At 39.2% G+C, this 15,863-nt stretch overlaps 1 protein-coding gene across 1 annotated transcript in view; it reads right to left on the bottom strand.

The window, feature by feature from the left end:
* LOC134615479 (uncharacterized) overlaps positions 1 to 15,863 on the bottom strand; it is a 62,133-nt gene that overhangs the window by 14,717 nt on the left and 31,553 nt on the right. The window contains exons 11-18 of the mRNA XM_063460003.1: positions 14,880 to 15,757; positions 14,211 to 14,350; positions 10,973 to 11,101; positions 9,615 to 9,946; positions 8,274 to 8,407; positions 6,380 to 6,508; positions 5,259 to 5,506; positions 4,907 to 5,075 (exon numbers count right to left, since the gene is read on the bottom strand). Of these exons, the coding sequence (XP_063316073.1) occupies positions 4,907 to 5,075; positions 5,259 to 5,506; positions 6,380 to 6,508; positions 8,274 to 8,407; positions 9,615 to 9,946; positions 10,973 to 11,101; positions 14,211 to 14,350; positions 14,880 to 15,757 (2,159 nt within the window). The remainder of the gene's footprint in view (positions 1 to 4,906; positions 5,076 to 5,258; positions 5,507 to 6,379; positions 6,509 to 8,273; positions 8,408 to 9,614; positions 9,947 to 10,972; positions 11,102 to 14,210; positions 14,351 to 14,879; positions 15,758 to 15,863) is intronic.

The following is a 15,863-nucleotide window of genomic DNA, read 5'->3' as shown; positions in this document are numbered from 1 at the left end:
GTCAGGACCTTATAAGGTCCAATGTAACTAGGAGCGAATTTCATAGAAGGAACCTTCAAGCGAATGTTTTTGGTACTCAACCATACCCTGTCCCCTGGAACAAAGACTGGAGCCGCCCTTCTATGTTTATCAGCGTGTTTCTTGAACAACATGGAATTATGCAGAAGAATTTGTCGAGTCTGATCCCACAACTTCCTCAAATTGGCAACATGAACATCAACCGACGGTACTCCTTGGGAAGGAGAAACCGAGGGAAGAATGGAGGGATGAAAGCCATAATTCATGAAAAAGGGGCTAGAACGAGTAGAATCACAAACGAGATTGTTGTGTGCGAACTCTGCCCAAGGAATCAGACCAACCCAATCGTCCTGGTGTTCGGAAACGAAACAACGCAAATATTGTTCGATCTTTTGATTAGTGCGTTCAGCAGTTCCGTTAGACTGGGGATGATAGGCAGAAGAGAAATTCAATTTGATACCCATTTGAGAGCAGAATGACTTCCAAAAACGGGAAACAAATTGGGAACCTCTATCAGAAACAATTTCGGAAGGTATCCCATGTAAACGAAATATCTCTTTAACGAATATCTCAGCCAATTCAGGAGAAGATGGAAGTTTAGGTAAGGGTACGAAATGAGCCATCTTAGTAAACCTGTCAACCACCGTGAGAATCACAGTCTGTTTTTTAGAAACAGGTAAATCGACAATGAAGTCCATAGCTAAACAGGTCCATGGTTTCTCGGGAATTTCCAAGGGATGCAAAAGCCCACATGGAAGCGTCTGAGGTCGTTTAGTCTTCATACAGACCTCACATGCTTCGACGAAATCCCTAATATCTTTACGTAAGGAGGGCCACCAGAAATCTTTGGCTATTAAGGAGCATGTCTTACGAATGCCAGGATTGTGAAAGCATTGTAGCAGTTCTAGTTGGAGTTCAGCAGGAACAAAATACCGTGACTCAGGACTCTGTCTAGGAGCCAGATGTTGTAGCTTCATAATCTCGGCAAGCAACGGAGAATGAATCCTGAGGCTAGTGTTGGCGATAATATTGCACTTGGGAACTATAGAAGACAAAACCGTCTCAGATATAGTAGAAGGTTCATGTTGGCGAGACAAAGCATCGGCCTTAGAGTTCTTAGAACCAGGTCTATAAGTGAGCACGTAATTGAAATGGGTGAGGAACAAGGACCAACGAGCTTGTCTGGCGGATAAGCGCTTGGCCTCCCCAATATAAGACAAGTTCTTGTGATCCGTCAGAATAGTAACAGGATGCAAGGTCCCCTCCAATAAATGTCTCCACTCCTTTAAAGCCATGATAACAGCTTGTAGTTCCCTGTCACCAATATCATATCTGCTTTCAGTCCCAGATAGTTTCTTGGAAAAAAAACCACATGGATGTAATGGTTTATCTACGCCTAACCTTTGAGAAAGATGGCACCTATACCTGTCTCTGAGGCGTCTACCTCGAGTAGGAAAGGTAAAGTTGTATCGGGGTGAACTAAAATTGGTGCAGAAGCAAAAAGTTCCTTAAGTGTCTTGAAGGCAACGAGAGCTTCAGTAGACCAAGTCTTAGTGTCAGCCCCCTGTCTGGTCATATTGGTAATAGGAGCAATAATGGAAGAGTATCCTTTAATGAAGCGCCTATAATAATTGGAGAATCCAATAAACCTCTGAATGGCCTTGAGACCCCTGGGTAATGGGCAATCTAAAATAGACTGGAGTTTATCCGGATCCATTTTAAAGCCTTCCCCAGAAATCACGTAACCAAGAAAGTTTATCTGAGATTGGTCAAAACTACATTTCTCCAATTTGCAGTACAACCCATGTTGTAGGAGTTTGCGCAATACCCTTCTGACTTGTCTGTGGTGGGTCTCAATTTCTCTAGAGTGTATTAGTATATCATCCAAATATACAATAACACAATCCTGTTGAAATTCCCTAAGAACTTCATTGATCAGATCCTGAAATACTGCCGGTGCATTACAGAGCCCAAAAGGCATTACCGTGTACTCATAGTGCCCATATCGAGTATTGAACGCTGTTTTCCACTCGTCTCCCTGCTGAATTCTCACCAAGTTATACGCCCCTCTGAGATCTAACTTGGTGAAAATCTTGGAACCCTTTAAACGATCAAAGAGCTCAGTAATCAAAGGGATTGGGTATGCATTTCTGATAGTTATTTTATTCAAACCTCGGTAATCAATGCAAGGCCTTAACGTGCCATCCTTCTTATTCACAAAAAAAAAAACGGCCCCGGCAGGCGAGGATGATCTCCTAATGAATCCCTTGTCTAGATTCTCACGGATATACTCCTCTAAGACTAAGTTCTCCTTAGTGGATAAAGGATATACATTGCCCCTCGGAGGCATAGTACCAGGTAGGAGATTAATCTTGCAATCAAAGGACCTGTGTGGAGGTAAAGTATCAGCATTCTTCTTGTCAAAGACTGCCTTTAAATCTATATACCGAGACGGTATTTGTAAGTCTGTAGACTGGGTGGGGTTAACCGGTGTATTACCTACGCAAAGTGGTGAGACTTTCTGTAAACACGTGTCCTGGCAACCCTGACCCCATGAAGTTATCTCCCCTAGCTCCCAATCAATAATAGGGTTATGTTTCTTTAACCATGGATACCCCAGAACTATAGGAACAGAAGGGGACGAGATAAGCATAAGGGATATACCTTCCTCGTGTAAGATACCAACAGTCAAAATAACAGGTATAGTCTCATGAGAAATCACAGGTTCAGATAATGGTCTACCATCTATGGCCTCAACGGCCAAGGGGGTGTCTCTTAGCTGAGATGGGATAGTGTGTTTAGAAACAAAAACTTGGTCAATAAAGCTCTCAGCAGCTCCGGAGTCTATCAATGCCATAGTCTTTATTACTCCCTTCTCCCATGCTAAAGAAACAGGTAGCAGAAGCCTGTGATCTTTATATACTCCACAAGGGTTTGGTTATCTTGTCTAAGGCGCAATAGTAATCTAGCTGCATTGACCTTTCTACCTGGAGGGTCAAAAGTTCTTCTAAAAGCAGCGACAAAGGCATTATAATTATAGACTAACGGGTTATCATTCTCCCACAGAGGATTGGCCCATCTCAGAGCCTTATCAATGAGGAGTGTGATAATGAATCCAACCTTTGCCCTATCTGTAGGGTAAGAGCGAGGTTGTAATTCAAAATGAATACCAATTTGGTTTAAGAAACCACGGCACTTCTCCGGAGAACCACCATAACGTACAGGAGGTGTAATACGGGAAGAAGCACCTACAGTGGCTACTTCTAGACCTGAACTTACAGAGGAGATGGACGTGGCTCGCATCTCTTCCGGTGGATTACTAGATCGAGATAATAAAGCTTGCAGCGCTAGAGCCATCTGGTCCATTCTGTGATCCATGGCATCAAATCTAGAATCGGAAGGACCAACCTGAGTGTTTGTACCTGCAGGATCCATTGGCCCTGTCGTAATGTCAGGATCGGGACAGGGATCCAACACGCAGAGTACAAACAGGTACAGGGTACGTATACCGGACCTTAGAATGGCCGGACTAACGTAAGTAGTAAGTAAAGAATGGTCTAGAGACAAGCCGAGGTCGAGGGAACGAGAGAGCAGGTAAGCGAGAGACAAGCCGAGTCAAAGGGTAATAGAGGTAAACAAGGTAGAACAGACAAGCCGGGTCAAAACCAAAGAAACTAACAGAATACAAGAGCACTGAGTGACTAGACAAGCTAGAACCACGACAGGGCAATGAACAAATGTAGAAAGCCCTATTTTATACCCTGGTTCCAAACAGGTAATCACGCCCCCGACGAATCCTCATTCGTGCTTGGGGCTTGATTGACAGATCGGGTTGGGTTGTCGTCATGACGTCGGCTACTGAACGCCGCGTCATAAAAGGAAGTGGATCCCTCGCGGCCGGCGTGTAAACGACCGAGGGAACCGCGAGGAACGAGTGATTCAACCCTTTTGCGAGGAAGAACGTCCAAGTGTCTCACCTCCACAGAGGTAGAGACAACAGGTACCCTGACAGCTAATCAGCATCTCCCCATAGAGATGCATTGAATTAATGCAGCTCTATGAGGAACGTTCAGTGTCTCTATGCAGAGGGTGGAGACACTGAATGTTGTGCTGCACTGCCCCAGAAAGCGCCTCTAGTAGCCACCCGAGGAATGACCCCTAGGACCACTTTGTCCTAGGGGACAAAGTTTGATATAACATTGCTCTGTGTAGTTAAGTAGTTTATATTGTGCAATTAACCACAGGTCTGCCTGGAACCAAACCTAAGGAAACAGACTGTTATTTTAAGATGTTTTTGACATTTTTTGATCATTTTTGCAATCTACGATGTATACCATTGACTTTGTGCTTAGTGGATGATTAATAATATGGAGGTTTTGGGAAACCTAACTTGCAATGTATTTAAGGACATAAATGAGTTCCCTTTTTCCAACTTCTTGCGCTATCTTGGTAAAGGTGTGAATTTTTGAAAATAAAAAGTATAGAAGAACCAATTATGAATTTCCTGGCGATATAATGTGTAACAGAAAACACATAATTATTGGATTAGGACTGTCCTACTTAAGGGTTCTTGCTGGCACTTTCACCTCTGCTCAAGGCTGTGTATCATGCCAATAAACAACTAATCTGCATATGTTTGTTAATGTAAGGATCGCAGAACCACAATGGTGTTTTAATTCCATCAAGTATTAGAATTTCACTACTGTCACTACTGTGTTCAGCAATGTATGGATGAGTAGAGAGGTAGAAAGAATTTGGGAAAGTGGTTCCTCAGCATTATATTAATGAATGTACAGAACTTTGTCTGTCAACAAGAAATTGCTATACTTTTTTAAAAAGATTTATTCGGTACTCATGATTTTTCTGTTAACACAACAACTCTACTTACCTAGGGAAATGTTTCATAGTAATAACCTCTTGAATTCCATCAGTCTTTTTTGTTTTATTAATATTCACTGTAAGAGACTGATCATTTATACGGCTGGCCAGGTTCCACGATCGCAAGAAGTTCTCTCCCTCACAGAAAGCCAGGCAGTATCGAAGGTCAAAGCATAATCCTACAAAATGGGAAATGTAAGTCTTTATTTTTTCATAAAAAGCCAGAAATAGAGACACATGACTTGAAATGATCACATTTACATAGAGTACTGATTGAAGATTGATTATTGATGATGATACTTTTCATTGAATGTACACATGAAAAGTCCAAAGGGTTTTGGTAAATTTAAATTAATACCAACCTCCTTTAGGAACTGATGAGAATTTTGCCATATGCTTGTGGTCTTCAGTTTCCAAATTCCAAACCAATATTTCAGTGATGTTGGTGTTGGGTAACTGGGAAAAGGCAATGACATGAGATCCTTGTCGGTTCACAGCAAACTTTGTAATGAAATCATGCCCACACCCTTTCACTGTACGAATGTAAGCAAACGTGTGCACACTGAACAGTTCTATGTGTACAATATCATGCATCTTCAGAGATGGGTATCTGTAAAATATAAGAGAAAAGGACATAGATTATGCAATGTAAAAGGGCTAGAATCTAAAAAAAAAAAAAAAATGACGTCAGACATATGACCTTAAGATTTTGAAAAGACAGTTCTTCCTTGCTCTGATTTACCTATGAAGTCTAATTCATTCAATAAAACTCCACAGGTAAATCCTGGATTGATTGATTAGTTTGAACACTGATTAACTCTTTTCACCATATCCCACGAATTGTGTTTTACATTTCTTTAACTAGTTTTCCAACAAGAGCCCTCTCTCAACTTAACTGTTCCATATTCTCCATGACCAACTCTTGCTGCAGCTTTGAGTATGCGCACATTCCATGCAGTGGTTGCTTCACCTCCAGCGTTTTTTAATTTGCATGTTTAAAAAACAGAAACATAGATAGTCTTCTATGTTAGTATGAGTGCTGCTTTTGGTTGACAACATTGTGCACCAAATTGTTTGATGAATCAAGGGGCTACATTAATAATAATTAGTATATCGTGAGGATTAAAAATAGAGATTAAGAATAATGATGATGATGGTAAAACATCTATGGCCCAGCTAAGCAGATTTAAATCTTACATTTTCTTAATGATCTAAACATATGTTGTTGTTCCTTGGTATACGAGGGACATCAATCCTTATGTATCCTCAGGTGGTTTCACATCCTAGGCTAGATGCCTACAACTGAGACTCGGACAACTAGCATGTAAACCATAAATGTACTCCAACTATAAAGGACTACAGATTATTAATAATACTCAATGCCAAAAAACACTAGGTGCCAAGGAACATGATAGAATTAAGTCTATATCGCTATCCTAGAGAAAATTGCATCACATTGTTGGCAGCTGATTTTTTTTTTTACCTGCAAATGACTAAGAAGTATTCCTTAGTTACGGCCACTCCTTGAATAGATGCTACTGGGTTTTGTGTGGTTAGTTTTGCAACAACGGCCCCTCTTTTGGCACTCAGCACCATAGCTTCTTTACCGCTCCTATTGCAAAGATTTAAAAAAAAAAAGACCACACAATAGAATTTCAGAAGATTTATCCATGGCTCATTCTTCTGCCAACAGTCACTTCAACAAGAAAATTACACAGTTCCGCTGAAAGCTTTTGTTTCTCTGTGTAAATATGAGCAAATCTCTAATCACATTGTTAATAAGGATTTTCTTTTTTCTTACATGTAAGCCTTCTGTAAAATCCTTAACATGTTAATGTTCAGTGTTAGGGTAGTGAATTATCATTAAATCTATATGTAATAAGGGTAAAATAATACACCGGGAATCATTATTTTGTTCTACTATACCACCAGACTGCAGCATTGTCTTACATTTTGTTCTTTAAAAAAATAATAATAATATATTATGGATTTACAGGACTAAATTTGTCTCTTTACAGTTTGCACATGTTGGAACATAATATAATTTGCATACATAATGTATATTTTAAAATAAGACACACTCTGTATCCCATTGTATTGCATTGTGTAGCATTCATTTTTACATTTGTAGTTACTAGTTTGATCCCAATTACCTCTATTGACTCTCAGAGCGCATACTTCTAAACTCCTCCAGTTAGCCCACATTCCTATACTGCCTCTATAGCAGGGGCAATGTATAGAGCATGGCTTTTGATTACACTTTATATTCCTGGTTAACATTTGTTTAATTTGTCGATGGATTGACCCCACTGCATTTTCATTTGTGCTATTGATATGTTTCTTCTCCTGAGTATTTAGTATTCATGCAAACTACTTACTATATCTTGCTCTCATTATAAGGCATTTCCTTTTTCTAGTGAAGTCAAGCTACGGCTCTAAAAGTAGAAAATGTGGCTCGAGTGTGTAAGTGTGCGACAATCTAAATGTGAAGTGGGCCTTAAGAAAAGTCCTAACGAAAGGCTTTTATTGGGCAACTATCACTTCATTGAATTTTAAACCACTGAGCAAAATATTGATATCACCTATAGCTTGTTCTAATCCGTTTTCACAGGATTCTCAGTTTTCCTCTAAATATATATTATAGGCTTATAACGATGATTGACAGAAAGTTAAGATGGGGGCACCCCAATTATTCCTATACCAATTAACACAATTAAAAGGAGATGGTTTCTACATTTAATTTATTTTTCACACCGCACAAATACATATTTCTTGTTTTCTCATAAGTAAGAATAGTATTGAAAATCCAGGGAGGTGTCAGGTCTCATTTAAGGAACAGAGATTGTCTTCTATCCCAATATTAAATCGACATTCATACTAAAGGCACACTCAAAATATAAAAAGAGCCATCATTCCATGGTGGCCAAATTGGGGTTGGTAATGAGTGATCTGTCATTACAGGCTAGACATCTTCTCTTTAGAAGAAGCATCTTTCAGGTCATAAAATGCTTCAAGCCGTGGCAACTTGAACTGACTCTCCCTTTGTTGGATCTTGCTATGTCCCTAGTGTTCTGCTGCTATATGCTAAATTTTACTTAATGTGATTTTTTTTTTCATTAGCATAGTGGCAGTACATATATCCTTCTCCTTTTCTAATAAATGTGTTACTTTGGCATAAATTGTGGGCTAAGTGTATTTAATTATTCCTATTACTGATGTTCCAGGAAGCCATTTTTAAGGTGCAAGTTGGTGGGATTTACTAATTGTTTTATTTTATTTGGAGGCTACTTGTCCACTGGTATCCAGGACATCCCTAGTGTACTGCAGCTATACTAAGGTAAAAAAAGTATAGTTACCATTTGTGCATTTTGCCTTACCTGTAAGCAAATAGAATGTAATCTTTCACAGAATTTCTGGATACCAGGATAGAATAATTTTTGTGAATGGGCCTCTCATCAGCAGGAATATCAACTTGACAGACAAGTTTGCAAGAGTCTGCTAGGTCAAACACCTAAAATAAAATGTATAGGAAATTAGCAAACAGATGTAGTACAGTTAAGAGCATTGCACTGTTACTCAAGTTGCAGAATAATGTTCCTTAACATTTTTAGATGAATATCTGTTTATTAGAGTTTTCAATAGTTATGGGTAGGGGATGAAATTAAGGACATGCAGGTCCTAGGAATTTGAATTCACCGAGACACACAGGCTCCTCAAACTAAGCAAGACAGTAACATAGTAACATAGCACTACAGTTTGTAATAGAGTGAGAACATGCAGTTAAAGCGGCACTGTCATGGCCGAATCCAGTTTTCTTTTAACCCCCCTCCCGACTTCACTACATTTAATTGTCCCCATAGTCACACCCAAATGCCCCCAAGCTTACCTATTTTTTCATCTTTATTATCTTTATTTGTTCCCGGACCATCTTTGTGTGGGTAGATGAAGTCCCTGTCATCTGCCCACACTAGATAGCGCTGTGAAATTCTCACGCATGCCCAGTTTAACACATTGGCATTCGAACAGGAATTTCATCTATTCATTCGTCAGAAAGCTCACAGCTCCCTCCTTGTAATATGTAAAAATAGAAGCGTCAGGGAGCAGTACTTTATAAGCACGTCCTAAGCCCCCAAGCCCCACATGTCCTCCCTCACTCTATGGTGGTCAATATGACCCCCATAATAGCATAAGGGAGATTACAATCTCCCGAATGCCCCTACTCGCTATGCCGCAAGTAGGGGTATGTATACTAAACTGTGAGCAGCCTGCTCCCTGTTGTAAAAAAAAAAGCCCTCACCCTCTAACAAATGGCACAATGGTTGGGCATCTATTAACTAGCGGGGGGACATAGTGGAATCAACCAATCAGAGTGCTCTAAGCCTAATTGCAGGGCGTGGGAAGGCTTTATATTTTTAATTTAGGGCCCCCACCCGCCACTCAGGGGTGGGGCCTGGGGGGAGGACAATAGGTTCCCCCATTTTCATTTAGGGCCCCCATCCGCCGCTCATGGGTTGAGGCCAAGGAGGACCCTATGTCCCCCGTTTACTTGAATAGCCCCCACTCGTGGGGCATGGTTGCTCACAGGCTGCTCACTGTAAAATTATAAACTAAAAACAATTTAGGCACACATGCAAAAAGTCACTGTAGAATAAATGTACCAAGGACAAAAAGAATAATGTTTGAATGAGAAAAAAAAAAAACCCAAACCAAAAACGTACCTTGACTAAGTGGCTTCCATCAAAAAAGGCCAAAAGTAGCTGACCATCCAAAGCTGAAGTTAGAATTGGAACGTCCAAAAAGTCACTGGCGCCATAAACCATTTTTCCCTGATGAAGATCCCATACTTGGAGGCTGTGTTTTTTTGTTACGGCAACCAGTTTGTTGTGCATGCAGACAGTGATCGAGTCAATGTTTCTTCCAACTCCATGAAGAGTGAAAACACATTTTCCAGTGGTTAGGTCCCACACTTTTAAGGTGCCTTCTTTAGAGGCTGTTATCACCTGCAGATCATCTTGGGCTTCTGCAACTGCTGTAATACTGTCAGTGTGCCCTACATATGAGGAAATTGGATTTTTAATGCCAAGATTTAACACAATTCTGTCAGTGTGCCCTACATATGATGAAATTTGAATTTTAATGCTAAGATTCAACACAATTTTGTACATTTTGTATAGTATGACTAACAATTCATATATGAAATAATCAGCATTCAGTGTCAGTGACAGCCACAAAAAAAAATGTCTGGTGGTTGGGGGGCACAGCCATAGTCTATATAGGCTCTTTTAAGAAATTTAGGAATTGTAATTGAAATGCAATTCCCAAGACACTTGCCCTCTCTTGTCCCATGCTGTGGACAGCCATGATCAGTTTTAGCAATAGTTAAATACAGAAAAGAGTAACAGTTAGTGTCACTTTGACAAACATATGAAGAATATAAAAAATAACAAGGAGTGAATGTTTATAAATATTTTTGTAGAATACCAGGAACTGCTGCATTAATGAAATGTGTTTTACATGTCAATGTTAACCCATGGGTTAAATCTGAAATGTCGAAAAAATACTTTTAGGTTTGTATGGTGAGACTAAATCATCATTATTACAATTAACAAATACTTGAAACTAAGTAAAAAAAATGTTTTGAAAAAAACAAATCTTTTTTGTTTTTGTTTTATTGGAAATAAACTCCTTTAGTATTCGAATCCGAGGACAAGTCTGCATATGTCTACGATGTCTATAACAGCTTAAACTCATTCTGAATTTTAAAAGCCCTTATCTGATCAACAATGGATCAGTCAGATTAATTATTGCTACAGATTGTAAGGCCGTTTGAGCTGGGTCTTCTTCACTTGTAACTGTCCCATTTGAATTATTATAAAATGCTGCAGAATTTTGGCGCTACATAACTGCTAATAATAATAATTATACTTTACTGTTTTAAAGTTGTTCATGCGTAAAAGGCAATGGTTCACTGCACACGAAATGAATATTCCCAATAGCATGTAATCATTGTGTGAATATAGTCTAAAAGGACAGGGCTCTTAGAAGTAAGTGGAACGCTCGTTCTATTATAATTTACCTTTTATAGTTTCATAGAGAAGTCCTCCAGGAGGTAAAAGGCAGGTGAATGACGGCACAAACACAGGGATCGATGACTGTGTACACTGAGATAATAAAGATGGCAAAAAAGGATACTTCCTTGGATCTCCTGCAATAACAAATATAGGATCACTTTATAATAGGAAACTGAATAATATGGTCAATGTATTTATTGTATTCAGTAATATATGTTTGAAATGAGGACAACAGAGGCAAAAGCAGAAAAAAGAGCATGTTGATGTTCATTTCCCAGCTCACAGTGTTACCATTAAAATATAGCAAAATATACTTTTGTTGCAGCCGCTTGGTAGATAACTCCCTAATTCCCACGGTATTAGGGAGTTATCTACCTAAAGGCTGAAAGACCTAAATTGGTCTTTCAGCCAAATTTACTAATACTAAGTAAAAATTACTTAGTATTAGTAAATTGTGCCCCTACTCGCAATACCGTGAGTAGGGGCATGTCTATTAAACAGTGAGCAGCCTGTGGCCCCAAAAAAGGCCAAATAAATATCCATAATAACCGCCGCAATTAAAAACAAAACAAAAAAACAGCGCCAAAAAAAAATCCCTCTTCACCCTGCGAGGGCTCCACGCAGACTGAGCTCTGCAGGGCGGGGCAAGGCTTATAAAGGGTCCCCCCCCATTATTTTTGTTTAGGGCCCCCACCCACCGCTCAGGGGTGGGGGCCAGGGGGGAGGACATTAGGTCCCCCCCAATTTGTGTTTAGGGCCCCCACCCACCGCTCAGGGGTGGGGGCCAGGGGGGAGGACATTAGGTCCCCCCCCTTACTTTTGTTTAGGGCCCCCACCCACTGCTCAGTGGTGGGGGCCAGAGTGGAGGACATTAGGTGCCCCCCCAATTTGTGTTTAGGGCCCCCACCCACCGCTCAGGCGTGGGGGCCAGGGGGGAGGACATTAGGTCCCCCCAATTTGTATTTAGGGCCTCCACCCACCGCTCAGGGGTGGGAGCCAGGGGGGAGGACATTAGGTCCCCCCAATTTGTATTTAGGGCACCCACCCACCGCTCAGGGGTGGGGGCAGGGGGAAGGACATTAGGTTCCCCCCCTTTTTTTACTTTAGGGCCCCCACCCGCTCAGGGAGGGGGGACCCTTTTTTATTTTTTTTACAGTGAGCAGCCATAGGCTGCTCACTGTTTAATAGACATGCCCCTACTCGCGGTATAGTGAGTAGGGGCATAATTTACTAATACTAAGTAATCTTTACTTAGTATTAGTAAATTTGGCACTTCGGCAATTCAACTATTCGGACATTCGGAAGCACCCGAATGTCCGAATTACCTGAAATTCAGCCGAATTTTAATTCAGACCGAAACGAATTGCACATGTCTACTCCCTCCACTCTTTTTATTTAGCTCTGCTCTTCTCCTCTTAAACCATACGTTTTTTTTTTTTGTTGTCTAGCCTTGACCCCTATTTTTAAGCAATTACTTTAACTTCCGAATATGCACTGCCTGGTTCATCCCTCCGAATTATCGTTCTTTCCTGTCATTTCAGCACTGTATGTCCCTCCCAACTCTTTGTAGAACATCGTGGAGTTGTTTTCATGGTAACAACAACTCCAGTATCATTATCTTTCTAACGGGTTATCACTATTGCCTTGGACAATACAATTATTTGCTCTCCTATGTTGAATGTCACATAGTTCCATGGCACTTACTCTTGTACCTTTTTGCACAGAATCTTTCGAGTCTGTCAACTCTTTGCTAGCTACCATGCACGGTTCCTTATGTTGAGTATTTTTTCTTTGTTATTATAATTTTTGTTTGTATTAATTGCTGTCAAGCAGTGTTGTCCATAGCTCATTACTTTCTTTATTTTGGAACTTGTTTAAAAATAAATAAAATATTATTAAAAATGTTATTATTTTCACACAAACCTGAATATTGTATAGGTTTTGTGTTCAAAATATTTTTACATTTTGGGCAATGCATTCCAACTAAGTGCTGTTTTACGTCAGAAACTGGTGAAACTATCACTGAGTAATTACAGTCGTATTACATAGATTTTTTTTAAAGTAAACAAATATATTGCATAGAATAAAGTATAATAATGTGTTTACTTTCTCACCTCTTAGTAAAGATAGTAAATATTTTTGGATAAACTCGATCAAAATGATCACTATCTATTTGCAAAACTTTTCAAATGATTTTTTCTACAGAAGTAACCATTAACGTCTATGGGACTTTCTGTAGATAAATCATTTGAAAAGTTGTTTTATTTTTAACAAATGGCCAACATTTAAAAAGCTTATAAAAAAAAGTATTAAATAGAAATCTAAGTATACTAGTCAACAGTGAATTTAATTGTAAACCCAGGCATTAAACATTACTTGGTGATCTGTTGATACACTGAGCTTGGTGTAGTAATTGGAAAAAAATATATATAATACCAAACTTTCTTTAAAATAACACAAATAATAATATTTCAATAACCTCTCAAAACTAAAGCAAGAAAATACAATAGTTCATTGAATTTTACCTTTAAGCTTTATAACAAAACATTCTAAAGAAAGACCTTGCACCTTCAACTAATTCTAGAGTAATAGGAATGACACTTCATCCAGTATTAGTGTCATTAACACCACTTTACAAGGGCCAATAAATACAACTTGTTTAGTCACACAGTGCAAATGGCACATTTATAGACATAATGACAGAGTGAGGAAATGTTTAAGATGGTGTTTCACAGGTTTATGTGTATTTTACATGTTTGTGAAATTCGAAAACGCCTAGAACTTATTACAACAAACAGATTAAGACAGGAGTATAAAATCTCACAGTACAAAAGAGGGCCGAGATAAGGAAACATGTTAACAGAGTGACATGGACATATCAACTATTGCAAACTGTCTACCACATGACACAAACTCCATAGAACTCCATATACCTGTATAGCTGTATCCATATACCTGTCTTGTAATTAGCCTTAACAATTGGAGTTAATTAGGTTTTAACAAGAACACAACCCACACCTGTCAGACAGGTAGAGAGAGACATCCCATGTACAAGATGATTATAACAAGGCAGTATGTATGTCACCATATCCCAAGCATGCCATGTACCCACTGAAACCTATAATATATTTTTGGACCAGACCTCCAGTCAGAAATCATTCTTAATATGATGGATATACAAGGTTTAAATCCAGTATTTTTGCCATGGAAGACAAATACATATTAATGCAAGTTGATTCATACCTGGAGCCACAGGCTTATCTGAGGATTCTATCTGATGCAAACGTCCCATCAGCTGTGACGCCAACTGACATGGATCATGGAGTAAAATGTCATAGGACAGTTGCAAAACTTCGGACAACAGATTCAAATCCTGTATTGGCCTGCAAGAAAGACAAGATCACGGATCATTGCAACATCAATGACTCAAATTTTTTTTATAAATGTGTTACACTTGATTTTAATAAAAAATAGCATATAGACAACTATATGCAAAGACTGTGACACCTTGTAAAAATTATTTACTGACTAATGGAGCCTGATAGTTACAGTGGATTTTTTCATTCCTATCATCCATCCCACCATCTACATTGTTGTGTTCATAAATGAGATGAGGAAGTAGATAAGGAAGTTGAAAAAAATTGCAGGAAATAACATTCCAAACCCAAATACTCTCTATCAAGGCCACCCTTCTAGGTAGATGGATCTCCCACAGCAGAAAAAAAAAAAAATATAAGAGAACTGGACAAAATCTAAACAGTTCACCCTATGGGTGGTGGCTCCCAATCAAGATGTGGTAAGTTATTTTTTTTACTTATTCTCAGGGTCAGCATTAACTCTCAAGAATGCATGAACTCTCAATTGTCCATTCAAACCTATTCATACTTGTAGAAGCTGTTCTACCTCCCTTACCTTTCAGGGTTGACAGCAGCCTTTAGGTCATCCTGTATATTAATCACGGAGGTAGCCCATGCTTTATGCAGGAGGTATTCATAATTAAATATGCATTCTGTTACGAGTCGTGAGATCTGGTTAGACTGAATGAGATGGTGAGATATTCCTAAGATTTTACGATGGTTAAACACATGGTCAGTCTTGTTCTCTGACTTTGCCAACCATGACAGAGGCATCATCGGTGCTAAATGGTTATTAGAGCTGTGTTGGCTCTTACTCTCTAGGTAGTAATCAGCAAAAGAAGCGTGGATAGAAAGCTGATAATCCTTGGACTTTACATATTTGTTTATACAAGCAGTCCTGAAAAGTTCATGGGCAAAGTTAATAACATAAGTGTTGTCTGTCCTTTGTTCCACCAAATGGATCCCAAAGTCATTCTGTAACTTTAACCAGAGAGCTTGTGGAAATACAGACACAGTAACTCCCTGATACTGCTTAATCTCATTCATAACCATCTGGTCCAAAGATAAAAGGTCCAATAGTTCTCCTAGAGTAATACCATTTCTTGAAAATGAGATGTAAGAGGTTGTTTTTTTAACAACCTGTTCTCCGTGGTTCCTTTCAAGCCTTGCTAGGATCCATGAGTACATTTTGGAAAGATTAGTCTGAAGGCATGCATCTTTGTCAGAAGTGTAGGAAGTCCACAAACATGACTCCGTGTATGAACATAACACAAAAAGTGGTAAAGGGCAAGTAACACATGCTTCTAACAATACATTCATTTGGTGACTGGTGAGTCTACGTTGGTCCCTTCTCAACCATGACCCAATCATTGTATTTATTTCCACGCTACTGAGGGCTGGTATCTGAAGAAATTTGAAATGTGATGAATGTTTCTGTAAATAAACAACATGAGAAAGTTAATTTAGAAATATGCACATTATACTTTTTTATATTTGAGCCAGACATTTTAAAACAATTTCTCAACATTGTGAAGTTGTA

The sequence above is a fragment of the Pelobates fuscus genome, chromosome 6 (genome assembly GCF_036172605.1).
Source record: "Pelobates fuscus isolate aPelFus1 chromosome 6, aPelFus1.pri, whole genome shotgun sequence".
Classification (NCBI taxonomy): domain Eukaryota; kingdom Metazoa; phylum Chordata; class Amphibia; order Anura; family Pelobatidae; genus Pelobates; species Pelobates fuscus.
Note: the sequence above shows the minus strand (reverse complement) of the source record. Positions and strands in the feature narration are given on the sequence as shown.